At 38.7% G+C, this 19,644-nt stretch overlaps 2 protein-coding genes across 3 annotated transcripts in view; both read right to left on the bottom strand.

The window, feature by feature from the left end:
• LOC123500306 overlaps positions 1 to 337 on the bottom strand; it is a 10,911-nt gene extending 10,574 nt beyond the window's left edge. For both annotated transcript variants that reach the window (XM_045248996.1, XM_045248993.1), the window contains exon 1: positions 1 to 337. This exon is cut by the window's left edge and continues 423 nt beyond it. The gene's annotated coding sequence lies outside the window, so the exon portion shown is untranslated.
• A 3,910-nt stretch (positions 338 to 4,247) lies between these two features.
• LOC123500307 (NADH dehydrogenase [ubiquinone] 1 alpha subcomplex assembly factor 2-like) lies at positions 4,248 to 19,547 on the bottom strand. The gene is made up of 4 exons (XM_045248997.1): positions 19,390 to 19,547; positions 13,308 to 13,400; positions 12,685 to 12,821; positions 4,248 to 4,702 (listed from the first exon to the last, which is right to left on the bottom strand). Exons 1-4 carry the CDS (start codon positions 19,520 to 19,522, stop codon positions 4,625 to 4,627), a joined length of 441 nt encoding a protein of 146 aa, XP_045104932.1. The 5' UTR covers positions 19,523 to 19,547; the 3' UTR covers positions 4,248 to 4,624.
• Between the last annotated feature and the right edge of the window lie 97 nt (positions 19,548 to 19,644).

Below are 19,644 nucleotides of genomic sequence, written 5' to 3'. Positions count from 1 at the left end.
GTTTAGTCAGGTCTGACTCCGTTTGGCTCAGCAGAGGTGTCCGAATCTCAAACCCAACGACTTCAGTCGACAATATAGTACATTTATAATTTACACTGACGAAAATATGTAATGTTATTTACATAAATATTGTTTTTTTCCTATTATTATCACTATGTATACGTATTTTATTTCATTAAATATCTGATACTGGAGGAAATGGGGAAAAATACATGAATTTCATTGCCATGACCAAAAAACCAAGATTTCCTGAATTTAACTGAAAAAAATCCAAGACTCCAAGCTTGGAGCAGAAAAACCAAGATCTAGTAGAAAAATCCAAGGAGTGGCAGCACTGACTGAATACCTAGTTACCAGGAGTAAGGCTGTCATTCTCGATACTTCCGTAGGCGTCGAGTCGCTCACACAATCTATGCTTATTAGCCATCTTTTCTAGTGAAACATTACCTTTAAACCGAAAATTGAACAATACCAGGCATATTTAAGGCTACCAACTATGTCAATGTGTCATATTACTCCAATCGTCATGATTTTTTTTATGGTTTGAGTGCAGTACTGTACTGATAATTCTCCTGTAATATCAAGATGATATCTAATAGAAAAAAATCACTTTATGGTAATTTTCTATCCATTTAAAATATAGCGAGTTTGTGTATCCGATTTCAGTTTTCTTTATGTAGAATCAATGAATGAACATTCCTCTACATTTCCTAGTTAGATAATCCATGGATTCGAAAAATCATAGTACTTACGAATTTTCTTATTAATGTACTCATGCATTTTCCACTATTTTCTAATATTTCCATCCTCCTTGTGACCAAATAATACAACCTAGAAGAAAAATCTAACTACAAAATGTTGGCGTTTTACTACTCTATCCAAAACTGAAAAAAAAAAAAAAAAAAGATCGGTTGAAAACTTTCCAATCTCAGAAATTTTGAAGTTAAGGAAATGCACTTTTGAGAAACGGGTATTTAAAGTTTTCCTAACTTTGTCGCCCTTTAATCTTTTTGTGTGTAGCTTTTTTGGTCAACGAATCTTAGTTTCATAATCATCGTATTCTACATTAGTATGCGGCACAGTGTTATTCTGATGGCCACTGTTCCACTTCTTTTGAAAGGAATATCATCCACACATGGTGGGAATGTCATGAGGAACCACCTCACTCGTTGGTGCCAGGTTTTCAGGGTGCACCTCCCTCGTACTCTTCACCTACTTCGCTCTTTCTCTTCTAGCCTTTTCTCTTGCATACTGCATTTCTCTGGATTTGCTTGTCTTTTCATCAGTGCATAATAATAGTGTGTGGTGTGATGCGGCAAATCCGGGGTGGAGGTGACTTAATGCCAGGTTATGTTGCAGCCACGCCACTATAATCAGGTTATCAAGGATCGGTCATGCACTTTAAATTACGAATATAATCGAAAAAATACATGATTGTGTGTTCTCACCGAAAAACTAATGAAAAATTGATGATTACAATAATAACGGGACCTTTAACTGACGCGTGATCCACTACATAGCCCTTCTTTTTTTTTTTATAAAGGTTTTTTTTTTTTTATTCATCACCAACTTAAAATAAATGTACCATTAAATTATACATATCATGTTTTCTCTCATGACAATTTAGCACAGACAATTATTTTTTTGGGGTAAATTGACCTAGTTGATTGCCTTAACTCACTTCCGTACCTGAATGTGGAAAATATTATACTTGCCACACCCATTCAGTTTGCAAATGTCTGATGCATTACTGGGTTTAAAGTAGAAACATATTTCAGGAGAACCAGCAGTATCATTCGCCTGCTTCGCGACGAGAAAATTATATAACCCAGCCGGCTGCAGCGACGCCAGACACAAACGGCAGAGGCGTGTATGATAATTAACCCAGGTAAGGAACTGTTTGCTTCAACCATGTGCACTGTTTTAAAAATGAAGGTATGCAATGCGACACTGTGGTTAGTGCACACCAGGCAAAAGTAACAACTGAGCGAGGACAGGTGGGGGGAGGAGGAAAACGGAGAATGGCATGGAAGGAAGTGGCAGGGAAGTATTTTTTTTTTTTACCTTTTTTCTTATCAATTCATTATACTCAGGGATGGCAATCTGGCAGACTCTGTATGTGTGAATACCAAGCAAAGGAATGAGAATTTGCAGTTAGCATCCAACAAAATGTGGATGGCGAGTAAATATTAGTACATCTTAACTCTACAGCGTGGTTCTTCAAAGTAAGGCCGGGTCGCGACCCAGTAGTGTCGCTAGCTGATATTGAAAGGGTCACCGCATAAAAATGATAATTATGATGATGATGATAATGATAATAAAGATGATAATAAAAACAATAATAATAATAATAATAATAATAATAATAATAATAATAATGATCATAATGGTAATAATAATAATAATAATAATAATCCATAAGACTAGTCTTAAATATGAGAGAGAGAGAGAGAGAGAGAGAGAGAGAATTCTATAACTTGACAGTTTGACACGAGTCTCTCTCTCTCTCTCTCTCTCTCTCTCTCTCTCTCTCTATATATATATATATATATATATATATATATATATATATTTTTTTTTTTTTTTTTTTTTTTTAAAGAAAAAAAGGCCCACTTGATATATCAGTTTCTTTAAAGAATGATACAGAATTAGCAAAAGTCAGCGACAAATGTCTTCAAACTTCCCTCTTAAGAGAAGTGAAGTCGTAGGAAGATGGAAATACATGTACAGAAGCAGGCAGGGAGTTCCAGAGTTTATCAGAGAAAGGTATGATTGGGAGTACTGGTTAACTCTTGCATTAGAGAGATGGACAGAATAGGGATAAGAGGAAGAAGAAAGCCTTGTGCAGTGATGCTACATGAGAAGAGGAAGCATGCAGTTAGCAAGATCAGTAGAGCAGTTAGTGTGAAAATAGTGATTAAAGATAGTAAGAGATGCAACATTTCAACAGTGAAAAAGAGGCTGAAGACAATCTGACAGAGGAGGGTGTTGATGAGACAAAAACTTTTTATTCCACCCTATCTAATAAAACTGTGGAAGTGGAAACTCCCCTCCCCAAACATGCAAAGAGTACTACATACAAGGACGGATAAGGCCCTTGTACAGAGTTAGCGGTTGGAGGGGCGAGAAAAACTGGCAGAGATGCCTTAGAACACTTAATTTCATAGAAGCTGTTTTAGCAAGAGATGAGATGTGAAATTTCCAGTTCACATTATGAGTATAGGGCAGACCAAGGATATACAGTGTGGAAGAGGGAGCCATTTAGTGTCAATGAAGAAGAGGGGATAGTTGTCTGGAAAGTTGTATCAAGTTGATAGATGGAGGAATTGAGTTTTTGAGACTTTGAACATTACTAAGTTTTCTCTGCTCCAATAAAAAAATATTAGAAAGATGCAATGCAGGGAAGGCTGGAACCATCGAGTTGGCTCATCCACTCCATTCTGGACTTGTACACGTTAGTCTTGACTGAATCCATACTAAAGCAGCGGCCACACATTGAATCCCTCCCCCATCATTCCAACCTACAGAAATATGACCTGTGTGTGTGTGTGTGTGTGTGTGTGTGTGTGTGTGTGTGTGTGTGTGTGTGTGTTTTAAAAATTATTGATGGAAGCTGAAATTCTGGACATTTGAGGATTTTCAGAAATCCACCCATATGCAGATTTTAATTCTTGAATGCCAGACAGGTCTGGGAAAATTGGTATGTCTGGCTACCCTACATTTGTATGTTTATCAATACATATCTCCTTTTCTGACCATGAGCTTCCACAAGCCACAAGACTGATGTTGTAACTCTGCGGTGCACTCTGGAGCGCTCTGTAACCTTCCCAAACGCATCCGTGAACCTTCAGTTTGCTGAATGCTGCACTCAACAGATGCACAAGTGTGGGTGGGACTGTGTGGGGTAAAGTGAACAATGGCAATGGGCAACAGAATACTGTTGTGGTGGTGACACTACAGTGTGCCCTGAGATCACCATTCCTCTGTTTGGTTAACTAGACCAGACCACAAACCACACCTTTCTCACGGTGCACCACCCGCACAGTTTAGGTCTTATCATAATCTGCTTCAATAAAAATTCTTTCTTTTAAGTCCCTGTCTCACGAACTTGAAACTTGCAATCGTGGAGACAGTACTGTATTGCATTCCAACCAGTAAAGTTCACAGTATATGGATAAACAATAATTTCTTAACCTCACCATTAACTGATTAATCTGTGTGTAAATTAAAGTGAGAATTAATAAAGATTTAAAAGAATCACTCATATACTGTATTTAACAATAATAATACATACAGAAGCCCAACATATTAAGGAGGGTATTACAAATGGACACCGGTGATGGCTCCTATATATCACTGTGACCTCGATGTGTCAGAGAAGTGAACACATGTTAACTCTCACCTTCTGCTCACAATCTCATTGTTTCATCTAAGCTCTACAGGATATACAATGCGGAGTACCACACAAAACACTGAGGGCATTCCTTCAACTATCGCTAGACTTTAACAAGTTATAGGAAAACTAATATATTATGTACAATAATACGTACTTCTATATACACTTGTATAATAAAAAAAAAATTTATTTAGAAAAAATGAAAATGATTATATTTATGAACTTCCTTCACTTGAAATTACCTTGTTTATCACCAGGTGTCACTTCATATTCTTCATACACAGGATAGCTGGACATGTTGGTGTGCTGGAATAAAATAACATTACGTTGAGTCTCTACAACCAGGAATTGTGCTGGAATAAAATACATATGGAGTCTATTTTTTCATATAAGGGAGCCACTGGTGTTTGACCAAAGACTTTCTTACTTAACATACAAAGGTGGGCAGGGAAATCCAGAGTTTACCAAAGAAAGGGATGAATCATTAAGAGTACTGGTTAACTCTTCTTTAAAAGAGGTGGAGAGAATAGGGATGAGAGAAAGAAAGTTGTGCAGTGAGGTCGTAAGAGGAAGGGAGGCACATAATTAGCAAGATGAGAAGAGTAATTAGCATAAAAGTAGAAGATGATAGCAAGAGATGCAACACTGCAGCAATGAGTCAGAGAGGAGGACAAAAAACTTTTCATTCCACAATTCTGAAAGAGTGTTATGAATGGAACTTCCCCATACATGTGAAGCATACTCCATACTTGGACAGGTAAAGCCCCTGTATAGAGTTACCAGCTGGGGGAGTGAGAAAAACTAGTGGAGACAACTCAGAATGTCTAACTCCATAGAAGTTGTTTTAGCTAACGATGAGATGAGATATAACTAGTTGTGGTGATGAGCCACCAAGAACATGCCTCTAATAAGGATTGTCAAATTAAATAGCATGTTGTGATATGGTAATTTTGTACCTATGATACATCTGGGATGTGATGAGGTGGTGGGTCCCTCCATGCAAAATTTCATTTCAGGTTCCAATTTGGTCTGGGGCACACACTTCCATGACTTAATAATACATAGTCAACTCCATCATATGCATATACTTCCATAATTTAATACAGAAAATTCATAAGAAATTTACTGAGTTTTCCTTATTCTTTTGTACAGTATGCATGGAAAGCTTTGTTGTCCAAGAGCTGACATTGCTGACTCACTGAGGTGACAAAGGAGGGGGAAGAAGAGTCAGAGTAGACTACCTTCAACTCTTTACCCTCTATCTCTGTCCTTTCTTTCCCTGGGTTATCCATATAAATGGGTGTGTCTCCAAAATTATTAACAAAATCCTTCTAACTTTTGTTCTGCATAGCTTTTGAGGTAAAAAATAAGGTGTTCTCAATAGAAAAGTGCAACACTGCCAAGTATGATACCTCAAAGGCCCACAGCTTACGCAGCCTTGCTATACAGCATTGCACTGTAGCAAACTCATCATAGAGCCACCCTCAAAGCCAGTCTGATTGAATGTTGTTGGGCAAGCAAGGATAATGAAACTTCCAAATCACATAGAGAGAGAGAGAGAGAGAGAGAGAGAGAGAGAGAGAGAGAGAGAGAGAGAGAGAGAGAGAGAGAGAGAGAGAGAGAGAGAGAGAGAGAGAGAGAGAGAGAGAGAGAGAGAGAGAGAGAGAGTGCTTTATCAGGTGGTAGTATTGTTTTGTTTCCATGGCTCTGCTTTTGCCACCACCATGGCTTAGCTAACACTGAACTGATGCTCATTGTGTCATTTACATGAAAAAGCTTGTCTACTACATAATAATTACACTCTCTCAAAAGAAAGAAATGAAACTGTAGACCTCCAAAGATCAGTAAATGAAGACAAAAATCAAGTAATGGAAAGTTTGGGTTTGCATCTGTCTGTTGCCTGCACATTTGTCAGCTGCTGTACTGTAACTCTCTCTCTCTCTCTCTTTCAATAAGGAGGTTTCATTATCCTCACTTGCCCAGCAACATTCAAACAGAGAGCAATTCATACCAGCAAGCCTCTCTCTCTCTCTCTCTCTCTCTCTCTCTGGCAGTGTCATTATCCTCACTTGTCCAACAATATTCAAACAGAAATGCATAACTAGCATTTCACTGTGGCAGGCTGCAGGTCCAACCAGCCCAGGCCCACATATCACTATTAGTGTCACTCCTGTAACCCCTGACAAGCAAGCAGTCGCCCCTCTCAACACAATTACAAGTTTTGTAAATTGTAGACAAATAAAACAAGTTACAATAGCATCTATAGTCTTCCAAATCTAAATGCGACTTTCAGGCAGGGCTCCTTAGGGAATGGCAGGCCTTCCAGCTCTGCAAAGTCTACATGAACTAGCAAATTAGAGTTCCATATACATAAGAGGCATATAAAATGTCTCAATGAAAATCCAGTATCATCAAATATTAAAAAATTAATTGAAAGAAAAACTAACATTTCATGCTTAAGATATGCACATCACAATAATAAATACTGGCAGCCCTGTGTAACAGTGTTGCTGTGAAAACCTTATAATCTTTATTCAACATTCGCCATAGTCCTTAATAAGAAAAATGGTGCAACAACTGGGTTCTATATACAATACAAATGAACATATAAAAAAATTAGGTTATTCATGTATAACATAAAATATTTTTTACTCCATTCATGCAGAAACACTCATTACTGTCCAAGGCGTGGCCTGCCTGCGAGACACAGTGGGGGATGAGGTCACGTGTCACAGTGGTAAATGCCTATCCACACCCAGACCCCCACCCACACACACCCACCCACCCACCCACACACCCACCCACCCACCCACCCACACACACACACACACACACACACACACACACACACACACACACACACACACCGCATAGTGTAGTGGTTAGCACACTCGACTCACAATCGAGAGGCCCGGGTTTGAGCCCCAGTGCGGCGAGGCAAATGGGCAAACCTCTTAATGTGTAACCCCTGTTCACCTAGCAGTAAATAGGTACAGGATATAACTCGAGGGGTTGTGGCCTTGCTTTCCCAGTGTGTGAGTGTGTTGTGCTCTCAGTCCTACCCGAAAATCGGTCTATGAGCTCTGAGCTCGCTCCGTAATGGGGAAGACTGGCTGGGTGACCACCAGGCAACCGTGGTGAATTACACACACACACACACACACACACACACACACACACACACACACACACACACACACACACACACACACTGCAAATTTAAGGATGGAAATTGAATATAGCCATAAGGAAGGATTGTCACGGAGAGAGAGAGAGAGAGAGAGAGAGAGAGAGAGAGAGAGAGAGAGAGAGAGAGAGAGAGAGAGAGAGAGAGAGAGAGAGAGAGAGAGAGAGAGAGAGAGAGCGGAGGTGAGGGAGGGAGAGAGAGAGCGATAAATGAGAGATGAGTCAGGTCACACACTTGGCATTCAAATTCTGGTTGAAATGTGGCAGCAGTGCAAGGCCTGCTATTCCCTAAGGAGACATAACATAACATAACATAAATAATAGGATAACAAAGGGCCACCAGGGCCCATCTAGGTTATCCTGTATCAGTCGCACAGCGACATTCCAGAAGTCTACCACCCTATGACTAAAGAAATATTTTCTCTAACCTGCAGCCTTGCTTTCTAATCAGTACTTAAAGATACACTTACAAGTACACAATACATTATATACTAATTCTAAATATTTGGCCCATTAACAGGGCTAAGTCCTGCAGCAAAATCCTCTACAATTTGTGGGGATCATGTCTTATTTAACTATAGTAAATTTCTTATAAAACTATCATGCAGTGCTATACATAATTATACTAACCTACCCCTATCCCATGTAGTCTCAATTTGTACACTAGCCTCCTATGCGGTACCTTATCAAACGCCTTGCTAAAATCTAGATATATAACATCTATGCTATTTCCATCATCTAACTCCTTGGTAATATATTCTAAGATATCGAGCAAATTTGTAAGACAGGACCTCCCTGATCTAAAGCCATGTTGGGTATCTCTAATTAATCTATTCTCATTTAAATGCTCCCAAATACTACCCTTAATGATTTTCTCTAGTATCTTACATACTATACTAGTTAAACTGATCGGTCTATAATTATTCGCATCATCCTTCCTACCTTTTTAAATATTGGAGTAACATTAGCTAACTTCCAGTCCTGAGGTATCTCAGCAAACCTAAGTGATCTTTCAAAGATTAACTTAAGTGCTTCAGAAATACTGTCTACACCCTCCCTAAGTACTCTGGCATGTAGCTCATCAGGACCACTAGCTTTCCTATCGTCTAGTTCAAGAATAAATTTCCTAATAATTCCCGGTTTTATATCAATATTTTCTAAAGCTCTTAAACTACTCGTCGCACTGTTTGTAACAGGATTTCCTATTCTTTCCTAGTAAATACTGAAGAAAATTGTTCATTCAATAATTCTACTATGTCTTCATTTTGATCCACTACTACACCATCTTTTCTGAGTGGTCCAATCCTATCCTTATTTCTTTTATCACTGACCTTGTAATAACTATATAATTTTTGGGATCTTTACTCCCAGCTCTAGCTAGTTTTATCTCTGCCTGCCTTTTACTTTTTTTTATAACCTTACTCAAATCATCTCTGACCTGTCTGTACCTAATCAAATCTACATCTTCCCACTTTTCTGCAACTCTCTATATGCCCTCTTCTTCTCTCTGATCTGTCTACCTATCTCATGAGTCCACCATAATGGCTTCCTGTTTCTCTGCCTTATATCTTTGTAAGGGATACACTGCATCACTATACCCTTTACTACAACCTTAAAAATATCCCACATCTCCTGTGCAGTTTTATTTCCAAAACTATCTTCCCAGTTTACCTCTCCTAATAACTGACGTAACCTACCATAATTGCCTTTCTGATAGTTTGGGACTCTAGTCTTATTCACTATATTATCCCTACTGGAATTAATGATAAATCTAATTATATGATGGTCACTGTTTGCTAAAGTCTCTCCTACCTCAACTTCCTTTAAACAATGCTCAATATTTGTTAGTACTATGTCTAAAACCTTCCTCCCCCTAGTAGGTTTATCTACCATCTGCACTAAATAGTTATCCTGAAAACTTTCCATAAACTTATTTTCACTAGCATCTCCTACCATCCTCTCCCAGTTTACTGACTTAAGATTAAAATCCCCTAAGATAATTGTCTGACTAGTACACGCCCTATTTATCTCATCTACCATAAGGTTGTCTACCTCTGCTGACTGGTTAGGTGGTCTATAAAAAGCTCCTACTCTAATAACCTTACTTTTGTTTACTCTAACATCCAGCCATAAGGACAATTACAGAATACAACGAGACCTGGACAGGCTGATAGCATGGGCAGACAGGTGGCAGATGGAGTTTAATTCTGATAAGTGTCAGGTTATGCATTTAGGTAAAGACAACACAAACTTTAACTATGAGATGGAGGGATGTTGGCTAGAGGCAGTAGAGGAAGGAAAGGATTTAGGAGTAGTGATAGACAGAACTATGAAATTTTCAAAGCAATGTTTAGAAGCAAGAAATAGGGCAAATAGGATCCTGGGTTTTATAAATAGAAATGTTAGTTATAAAAGTAAGGAAGTGGTGCGTAGCTTATATAATTCTATGTTAGGCCCCATTTAGAGTATTGCATACAGGCCTGGTCACCCCACTATAGGCAGGATATCAACATGTTAGAAGCAGTTCAGAGAAGAGTAACTAGGATGATACCAGCATTAAAGCGCCTGGAGTATAGAGATAGATTAAAGGAATTAAACATGTTTTCATTTGAGAGGAGATGTATAAGAGGATATGATAGAGTTATTTAAAATGTTTTCAGATACGAACTACATAGATGTGAGATCTTTCTTTAGCTTAGAGGAGGGAAATAGGACTAGAAATCATGGCAGGAAGATTAAAAAGCAAGGCTGCAGGTTAGATATAAGAAAATATTTCTTTAGTCATAGAGTGGTAGACTTCTGGAATGCATTGCCAGAGACGGTTGTAAATAGCACTAGTTTGACAATGTTTAAAAACAGATTAGATAAGCACTTAAATTTATTAGATTTATAATTATGTATAGCACTGCATGATAGTTTTTATAAGAAATTTACTATAGTTAAATAAGACATGATCCCCATGTATGGGGACCACAAATTGTAGAGGATTTCGATGCAGGACTTAGCCCTGTTAATGGGCCCAATAATTAGAATTAGTATATAATGTATTGTGTACTTTTAAGTGTATCTTTAAGTACTGATGACGAGGTCGCTGTGCGACAGATACAGGATAACCTAGATGGGCCCTGGTGGCCCTTTGTTATCCTATTATTTATGTTATGTTATATGTTATATGTTATAAGGACTCTAATCTCTTATCTACCTTAATACCATTAACCTGACTGGAAATGAAGGATTTTTTTACATAAATAACTACTCCTCCACCTATCCTACCAATTCTCTGGTGTAAATACATAATGTATCCATCTACTTCATATTCTTTCCTATTTTCCCTAAACTTTTCCTCATTTACCCATGCCTCTGTGACACATACAACATCTAAGTCCTCCTCAACTATATAACTAGATAACTCATCCTTCTTGTTCCTAAGACTCCTGGCATTTACATAAAAACATTTAAGTCCTGCTACCTTCCTAGATGCTGTCTCCTTATTTGGAATCCTAATCTTATTCTCTCCTATTTGCACCTGGAAATCTTTCCTAATCTTTTCACTATCTCTGTTTATCCTATCTAATTTATGTCTAACATCTTTCTTCTGGAATGCATTTGTTACCTCACCCCCTACACTCCATCCCAACTCCCCCCTCCGACACACCAAAAAAAACATGTTTAGATTTGGAAGACTATAGCATGTCTTTTATTGGCTTATTTATCATGTCATATGTGTATTTGTTCGAGTGGAGACTCAAGAACTATGGATTTATGGGGGAATAAAGAAAGCTGCCATAACAGTCTAAAAAAACTGATTAGGTTAGGTTAGTCCAGTCTGTTATTGAGTTAAATCTGTTACTGCAAGGTCAGTTATCGGGAGGCACCACTGTATGTAGTTGGTAAGTTAACGATTCTTCCTGTAATCAAAAAGTTAACCAAAGCAATCACTTAGAACTTTCAAGTGATGTGTTACATGATTCTCTTAAACAAATAAAAGAAAAGAGTTCACATTAGTCTTTTAAGTGTGACAGAAGATTCTTCAAAGGAGACAGACTGGACACACTCCTGTTGCAAGGTCTGTTCCAACGTGGTTCCCAGATTGTACAAGTTCCTTTTGTGTGTTTGGCCAGGGAACACTCCATATATCAACCCAATAAAAAAAAATTAGGTTTAGAAATTAAGACAGCTGTGCAATATGGCTCAATTTGAAGCTGCAGTTAAGCGGCTGTGGGCCAGTTTTTCACCAGCTTCTTGCAAAATCTTCCATCATGTCCCTAAATGCCTTAAGGAAATTAATAAAGAGGAAGGGTAGTGCCACTAAATACTAATTATTTACACGATGAATGTGTATTCACTGTATAACCTTTTTCTATACCAAACATAAACATCTTTCTTTTTTTTTCCAGCCAGCAATAAAACTTTGTGTGCTTACTGTAAGTAAGTGTTCTGCAAGCATCCTTTTAACAGACAATGGTAACAACTTACAGGGCAAGTTGAGCTCATATGTTCTTCACAACAAAGCCATTTAGTATTTTGGAAAGAAATGTTCAATAACAATAATGATAATAATGTTTCCCTGTTAATAGAAACTGTCTGTTCCTCAAAGAAGTACATACAAGGCACCAACCCATCTGTCAAAACCAAGAGTATATGTGCCTTAGTGACCTGAAATGTGTATTGCAGTCTGAGTGATCATCAGTCAACGCACCATTAGCTGCCCTAAAGCCCAGCCCTGCCTCACCATCACACACAACTGCCACACTTCCCACATGCCAGCCTGCCTCACCACCACACACAACTGCCACACACTCCTCTCACTCCATTTTTTTTTTTTTATTATATTCAAGCTATTTTCAATTAAATTAAGAATGAATTTGTCCTTAAGATGACTTTACAATGCAAGAATATAAAATACAAACTAACATGCAAGTATTATCCTAAGAGGAAGATTATGAAAACAGACACAGAACATCATTAACATAATGGCAACATGGTTGAAATGTCATGGAAAATATCTTAAGTATATTTGAAAAGTGGCAACAAATTGATGGCTGAAGCAATCAGGAACATTTTTCTTGGCAAAAATGGTAATTACCAATGTGTATCCTCACCTTTGCAGATTCATCCACCTTCTTTCCTTCCTTTTCATCAAGCTTATCAGCATTTTCCTTCAGCATTTTGGAGTAAGAAGCATTCCCCATAATTTCTGATTCAGATGGTGGATCAGCCCGGCGGTTCCTTAACCACGCTGAAACACCAAGGCAAGGATGTCACAAGAATTGAAGTGTAAGTTAATTCAATATACAGAAATTAGTCAACTGAATATGCCATTTATTCAGTCTTGAAATAATGAAGGATAGAAAGTTGGTACAACACTGTCACTTCCTTCTCTCTGTCACTTTTTCACCAAATGGATGACCACAGCACCTCCCTATGTTACTGATGCACTCTGTCTCTAGTTCACACTATAGTCAATTCACTCAAAACATTGTGCACCTACATGCGTAACAGCCTCGCTGATTGCCGGGCTACTCTCTCTCTTACATGCAATGCCACTGTCACTGCCACACACATGCTTCTGTATTGTCTGCCTTTATCTTTCTTCTGTATCAAACAAAACAGTTTGGGTCATGCCAGCAGAGAAAGGTAAACATGGAACATTTCTAGTGAACATGTAATCCTCACTCACTATCACTCACAAGCCTTTAAAACAGACCATGAACTTAACCCTTACCATTCCATTCAAAAGAAATCATCTCTTCTCTATAGTTTGCCTCAGAGAGTGGGACAAGCCATCTCTTGGGGTACCTCTTCCCTCGACTTGGATCTGAAAAGACAATAAACAGTATCAATAACAAGATTTCCTTACATTATGATGCTCATTGTCACATCACATCTCCCCAAAACTGTCAGAAGAACATATAAGTCATCAATAATGAATAGGCTTGTGACAAGTGTAAACATGAAATTAACACCAAACACACTAGAATATACTTATTGAGTCATATTTTGGTCAAGGTGTATCAGGATCAACCTGTTTAAACTTTAAATCATCATAGGTGAGTAAAATATTAGAACAGACATGGACTACACATGACATCACAGCACAAGCCAAGCCATTCTCCTGCTTCACCAATACAGAAGAAATGTTACAAGTGATGTTGCAGAAATGTTGAAAATCATCCAGAGTACTGTTGTCAATCATGCAGACCAAATATAACTGACAAAATGAAGGAGGAAGGCACACACATACGCAAACTACACCGGCAACACCTCACATCTGGATGCCAAAGAGTGCTGGGTACAACATACACACTTTACACTGGACTCACTCCAAGGGAAAGTAGAAAACCTATGAGATGGGTGAATCTTTCCAGCAAGTCCACATCACATACAATAGATCAGTGGTTCTCAAACTTTTTCATGAGTGAACCTATTTGGAACATTTCATTCCTTCACGACCCAGAGTAAAGTAAAGAGAAAGAAAATGTACAATGATATATAATGTAGAATAAACCAATAAGAATGAAAGATTATTATTATTATTATTATTATTATTATTATTATTATAGTTAGTAAATATAGTAAGCAAAACACACACACACACACACACACACACACACACACACACACACACACACACACACACACACACAAACACAAATGACTGCAAACGGCACAACCTCCCTCGCCTGCGGTCGGTGGAAAATAGACACCGCGCAACTGCCAGTCCAACATACGCGTTTGATACAGGAGTCATTCCTGTTAGAGACACCATTACCCAGGAGGAGGGAGGTGGGGAGAAGATGAACATACATAACAAAAGTAATTTGTGGTTAAAGAAGAATAATTCAATTAAGTAACTGGAATACACTGAAACACTGAAAGTATGATAATGTTCCTGTGTCCCTGCAACCCATCAAAATTAATCTCGCGACCCAACTTTGGGTTGCGACCCATAGTTTGAGAACCACTGCAATAGATGACCAACTCTTCAAGAAATAAACAGTTCCTGCAAGCATGCCACAAAATGCCTAACTTTTGATCTTTCTTAGATTTTTTATTCTGGCAGAGAAAACTTAGTAGTGTTCAATGCCTCAATTCCTCCATTTATCAACTTGACACAACCTTCCAGACAATTATCCCCTCTTCTTCAATGACACTCAACTGTCCCCCCTCTGCTACACTGAGCATCCTCGGTCTGTCTTTTACTTGTAATCTAAACTGGAAACTTTACATCTTTAGCTAAAACAGCTTCTATAAAGTTAGGCATTCTAAGTCATCTCTGCCAGGTTTTCTCAACCCACTTCAAAACTGTTAACTCTGTATAGGGGGCCTTATCTGCCCATATATGGAGTCTTCTTCACATATAAGGAGGATTTCACTCACACTGCTCTCTTGGATAGAGTGGAATCAAAAACTTTTTGTCTTATTATTTCCCCTCCTCTGATTGACTGTCTTCAGCCTCATTCTCACCGCTGGAATTCTGCATCTCTTTCTATCTTTGGCTATTTTTCATGCAAACTGCTCTTGTGATCTTGCTAATTGCATGTCTCTCCTTCTTCCATGGCTTTGTTGCACAAGGCTTTCTTCTTCCTCTCACTCCTATTCTGTCCACCATTCTAATGAAAGAGTAAACCAGTACTCTCAATCATTCATACCTTTCTCTGGTAAATTCTGAAACTCCTTGTCTGTATTTGTATTACCATCTTCTTATAACTTGATCTCATTTAAGAGCAATGTTTCAAAATATTTATCCCTTTTCTTTGGCTAACTTTCTCTGACCTGCACAGGATTGGCAAATAAGTGACAATTCTCATTTATTCTTTGTTGCCCTTGGTCAGTTTTCCTCCTTTTATATAAAGAAGAAAAAAGAATTAACAGTGAAAGTTGCAAGAGCAGATGCCAGCTGGTCTGCTTGGCACAGCTTGGTGCCACAACCATATCATTTTTCATAATGACCAATCAATCAATGACAACAACTTTATTGCCGATAACTGATAACCAATAACTGTCAATAATACATCACACCACAACCGACAAATCCAAAATTCTGATACTAACAATAACAACATTGATATTTCAAATATAAAAATCAACAGATCCATATCTTTACTTTCATATTCACTGTAAAAAAATTACACAAAATAAATGAAAAAATAAAATTCAATGTTTAGCCTGTCTCACTAATGAGGAGCACTGTTTTAAGTAAAACAACTACAGCTGAGTTTGAAAGTTTCAAATTTCAAAATGCTCTTGTACCAAAAATTAAAATGAGCAATTATCACTTCTCTGGAACCAAAAGTATTGTTGATATTAATAAATCAATAATGCAGGGAAAATAATTATTGGGTAACTCAAAACACAATATCGTTATTGCCATGAAATATCCCGGTAATTCATGGCAATACTGTCCAGCATGGCAAAAAGCAGCAACAAATGAATGTCCACCACTGTAGCACTACTGCTGGTGACTGTTTTACACTGCCAAGCTATAATGAACTGTACTACTGTAATATTATACTTTGTCACTCATTTACCAATTAGGTGCAGTGCCAGCTGTGTGACCTGGCTCCTTCACACTTCCTCGCACCTTCAGTAAGTAGTATAGCTTCATATTCAGCCTGCCACTTCTTCTTTTGGCTGGAAAGATGATTCAAGAGGTAAAGACACTAAATCTTGGCCTGCATCAAGCATGTACTTCCGAGAGGTAAATGGTGGAGCATATGAGTATGTGTGGTGTGAGCAGCAGGGACTGTTGAGGCATCTATGACTGCATGTGCCTTCCAGAGTCCACCTTGTGTCCCGTGTCTTGCTTCACCAAGAATTCTTGACTCACTAACGTCTTATGGGCTTATCTTTAGGTGTGGTGCTACTTGAACGTTCAGAGCAATGTGACAGGACGGCAGAGTATGTGCTATTGTGAATGGCTCAACATTGCCTGCTGTCACACAACACACACTCATATACTCCAGTATTTCCATCCAGGCAAAGTATGCTTGATGCAAGGTGAAATATGTCTTGCCCTCTCAAATGACCTTTCCAACCATCCTGAAAGTCAAAATATGAAGTGGGAAGATAAACACAAAGGTACAAAATTTAATAAAGGTGGGAGGGGGAGGAAGGACTAAGGTCAAACACATGAACAGTCCCTAGGTTTTCCTGAAAATACCGGTTTCTGCTATTCGGTTTTTGGTATTTTGGGTTAGTGTCTGCATTTTGGTTAAGCTGGGTCAGTGTTCGTGGTAAGGTTAGGTGCATGGTTAGGTCAGTTTAGGATAGTTTAGGGGATGATCCAGGGAGCGCAGCCCCCCGGCTAGCAGGTTATGTTAGGTTAGGATAATTTCAGCGAAAATTATCCATGAATTTTAACATTTTCCAAATTTTTCTGGTAAGGTTAGGTTAGATTTGGTTAGGTTTGGTTAGAATAGTTTAAGGGGGATCCAAGGAGCGCAGTCCCCTGACTAGCAGATTATTATGTTAGGTTAGGATAATTTCAGCAAACATTATCCATAATTTTTTACATTTTCCAAATTTTTCCTTAAAAAATGGCTGTTTTGTCCTTAGATTTTTTTCGGATAGCCATATATCGCATCTTTTGGCTCCCCCCCTAAAACCCTTGATTCCCCAGGCCCCCCAAACTTGCTGGGGCAGGTGGGGGGTGGGATGGAGGAAAAGGGGGAGGTCCTATTCTGTACTTTTACTGAGAAAAAATCTGTTTGTGAATCAATTAATTTTTCTTAAACAGGAATGTTTGTGAACTGAGGTTCTATTGTACAAGTTTCCACTGAAGATTTACTTATAGGCTTCATTTGTTTTAAAGACACGCCAAGAATTCCTCAGAACCCTTCTGACCAATAGCATGATTAGGTTATGCTAGCTTAGTTACGTTAGGTTAACGCTAGGGCTAGGTTAGTTTGGGTTGTATTTTAATTATCCACATCCCATCAGCTGAGTGAAAGAGCTGCAAAGAGAGAGCCAGGAAACGAGGACGGCTGGAGGGACGTCTATACTAAGACAGTGCCAAGGATAGCTATCTGGAGACGAAAAAAGAAATGAGAGACAATGAAGGAAGAGAGGGCAGAGATCAGAGGACACAGTGACGCCAGCCTGAGGTAGAGTGAAGGACACAACACATGGGGCAAACTGCAGTCTCAGAAGTGACAAAGGACACTGCTAATTACCGTCAACTGCCGTCAACTATACCGTCAACTATGGAGAGAGAGAGGGAGAGAGAGAGAGAGAGACTCTTTCCCACTCCCAAGATCCTCTGCAATTTGTTTTGCTTTCACACACACACACACACACACACACACACATCGAAACCATTCCCATGACAACTGACCTACCAGTGACAGGAGTTTACTTTTGTTTAGCCTTAGTGACCGCCACCATTTCACCTCAGCTACAATGGCTACTAGGAAGTCGACTCGAGCCAGACAGACAGGAGCCAAGACTGTGCCTCGTAAGAAAGCTAAGAAAATAGAATATCCCTGTGGATTCTGTCAACAAAGTTGTGCAGCAGACACAATTTTATGTTCAGGCTGCATGAAATGGTTCCACTGAGATTGTGCAAAGCTAACCGAAGAGGAATTACATGTCTTGGGAGTGACAGACATTGATTATTTGTGCTCAAGCTGTTGTAGTAAACCTCAAGAGAATAAATTCGACTATCCAAATTCGTTGCAGCGACTGCAGGAGTATACTGGTGCCAACAAATCATGTCATGCATCCTGAACATAAAATTGTGTCTGCTGCACAACTTTGTTGACAGAATCCACAGGGATATTCTATTTTCTTAGCTTTCTTACGAGGCACAGTCTTGGCTCCTGTCTGTCTGGCTCGAGTCGACTTCCTAGTAGCCATTGTAGCTGAGGTGAAATGGTGGCGGTCACTAAGGCTAACATAACATAACATAAATAATAGGATAACAAAGGGCCACCAGGGCCCATCTAGGTTATCCTGTATCAGTCGCACAGCGACCTCGTCATCAGTACTTAAAGATACACTTACAAGTACACAATACATTATATACTAATTCTAAATATTTGGCCCATTAACAGGGCTAAGTCCTGCATCGAATTCCTCTACAATCTGTAATCCCCATACATGGGGATCATGTCTTGTTTAACTATAGTAAATTTCTTATAAAAACTATCATGCAGCGCTATACATAATTATAAATCTAATAAATTTAAGTGCTTATCTAATCTGTTTTAAACATTGTCAAACTAGTGCTATTTACAACCGTCTCTGGCAATGCATTCCAGAAGTCTACCACCCTATGACTAAAGAAATATTTTCTTATATCTAACCTGCAGCCTTGCTTTCTAATCTTCCTGCCATGATTTCTAGTCCTACTTCCTCCTCTAAGGTAAAGAAAGATCTCACATCTATGTAGTTTGTATCTGAGAACATTTTAAATAACTCTATCATATCCCCTCTTATACATCTCCTCTCAAATGAAAACATGTTTAATGCCTTTAATCTATCTCTATACTCCAGGCGCTTCAAAGCTGGTATCATCCTAGTTGCTCTTCTCTGAACTGCTTCTAACATGTTGATATCCTGCCTATAGTGGGGTGACCAGGCCTGTATGCAATACTCTAAACAAAAGTAAACTCCTGTCACTGGTAGGTCAGTTGTCATGGGAATGGTTTCGATGTGTGTGTGAAAGCAAAACAAATTGCGGAGGATCTTGGGAGTGGGAAAGAGTCTCTCTCTCTCCATAGTTGACACATGCGGGGACGAATGATTACCTAACTTCACAAACACACCGACAATACATGAAACAACACATGCGTGGTTATACACACCTGCTTGTATCTCGTAATATTTATTGCCATGTCGATCAGCTCCCACCAATACTCCTGGCGATGTGCGAGGCTTTAGAGAATTTAAAAAATGTTTGAAAGCAGTTCCGAACAGACTCCTTGTTTTGCCAGACATATTAGTCTTCTGCTTCTTCTTGTGGCCTCTAAGCCTCTAAGATTCTCGTATATAAAGAATGCCCTTCTTATATTTTTCTACACATTAATCTACTCATTAATGACAGCATACAATCTGCCTCA

This window comes from Portunus trituberculatus, unplaced genomic scaffold (genome assembly GCF_017591435.1).
Source record: "Portunus trituberculatus isolate SZX2019 unplaced genomic scaffold, ASM1759143v1 PGA_scaffold_202__28_contigs__length_962959, whole genome shotgun sequence".
Lineage (NCBI taxonomy): Eukaryota > Metazoa > Arthropoda > Malacostraca > Decapoda > Portunidae > Portunus > Portunus trituberculatus.
Note: the sequence above shows the minus strand (reverse complement) of the source record. Positions and strands in the feature narration are given on the sequence as shown.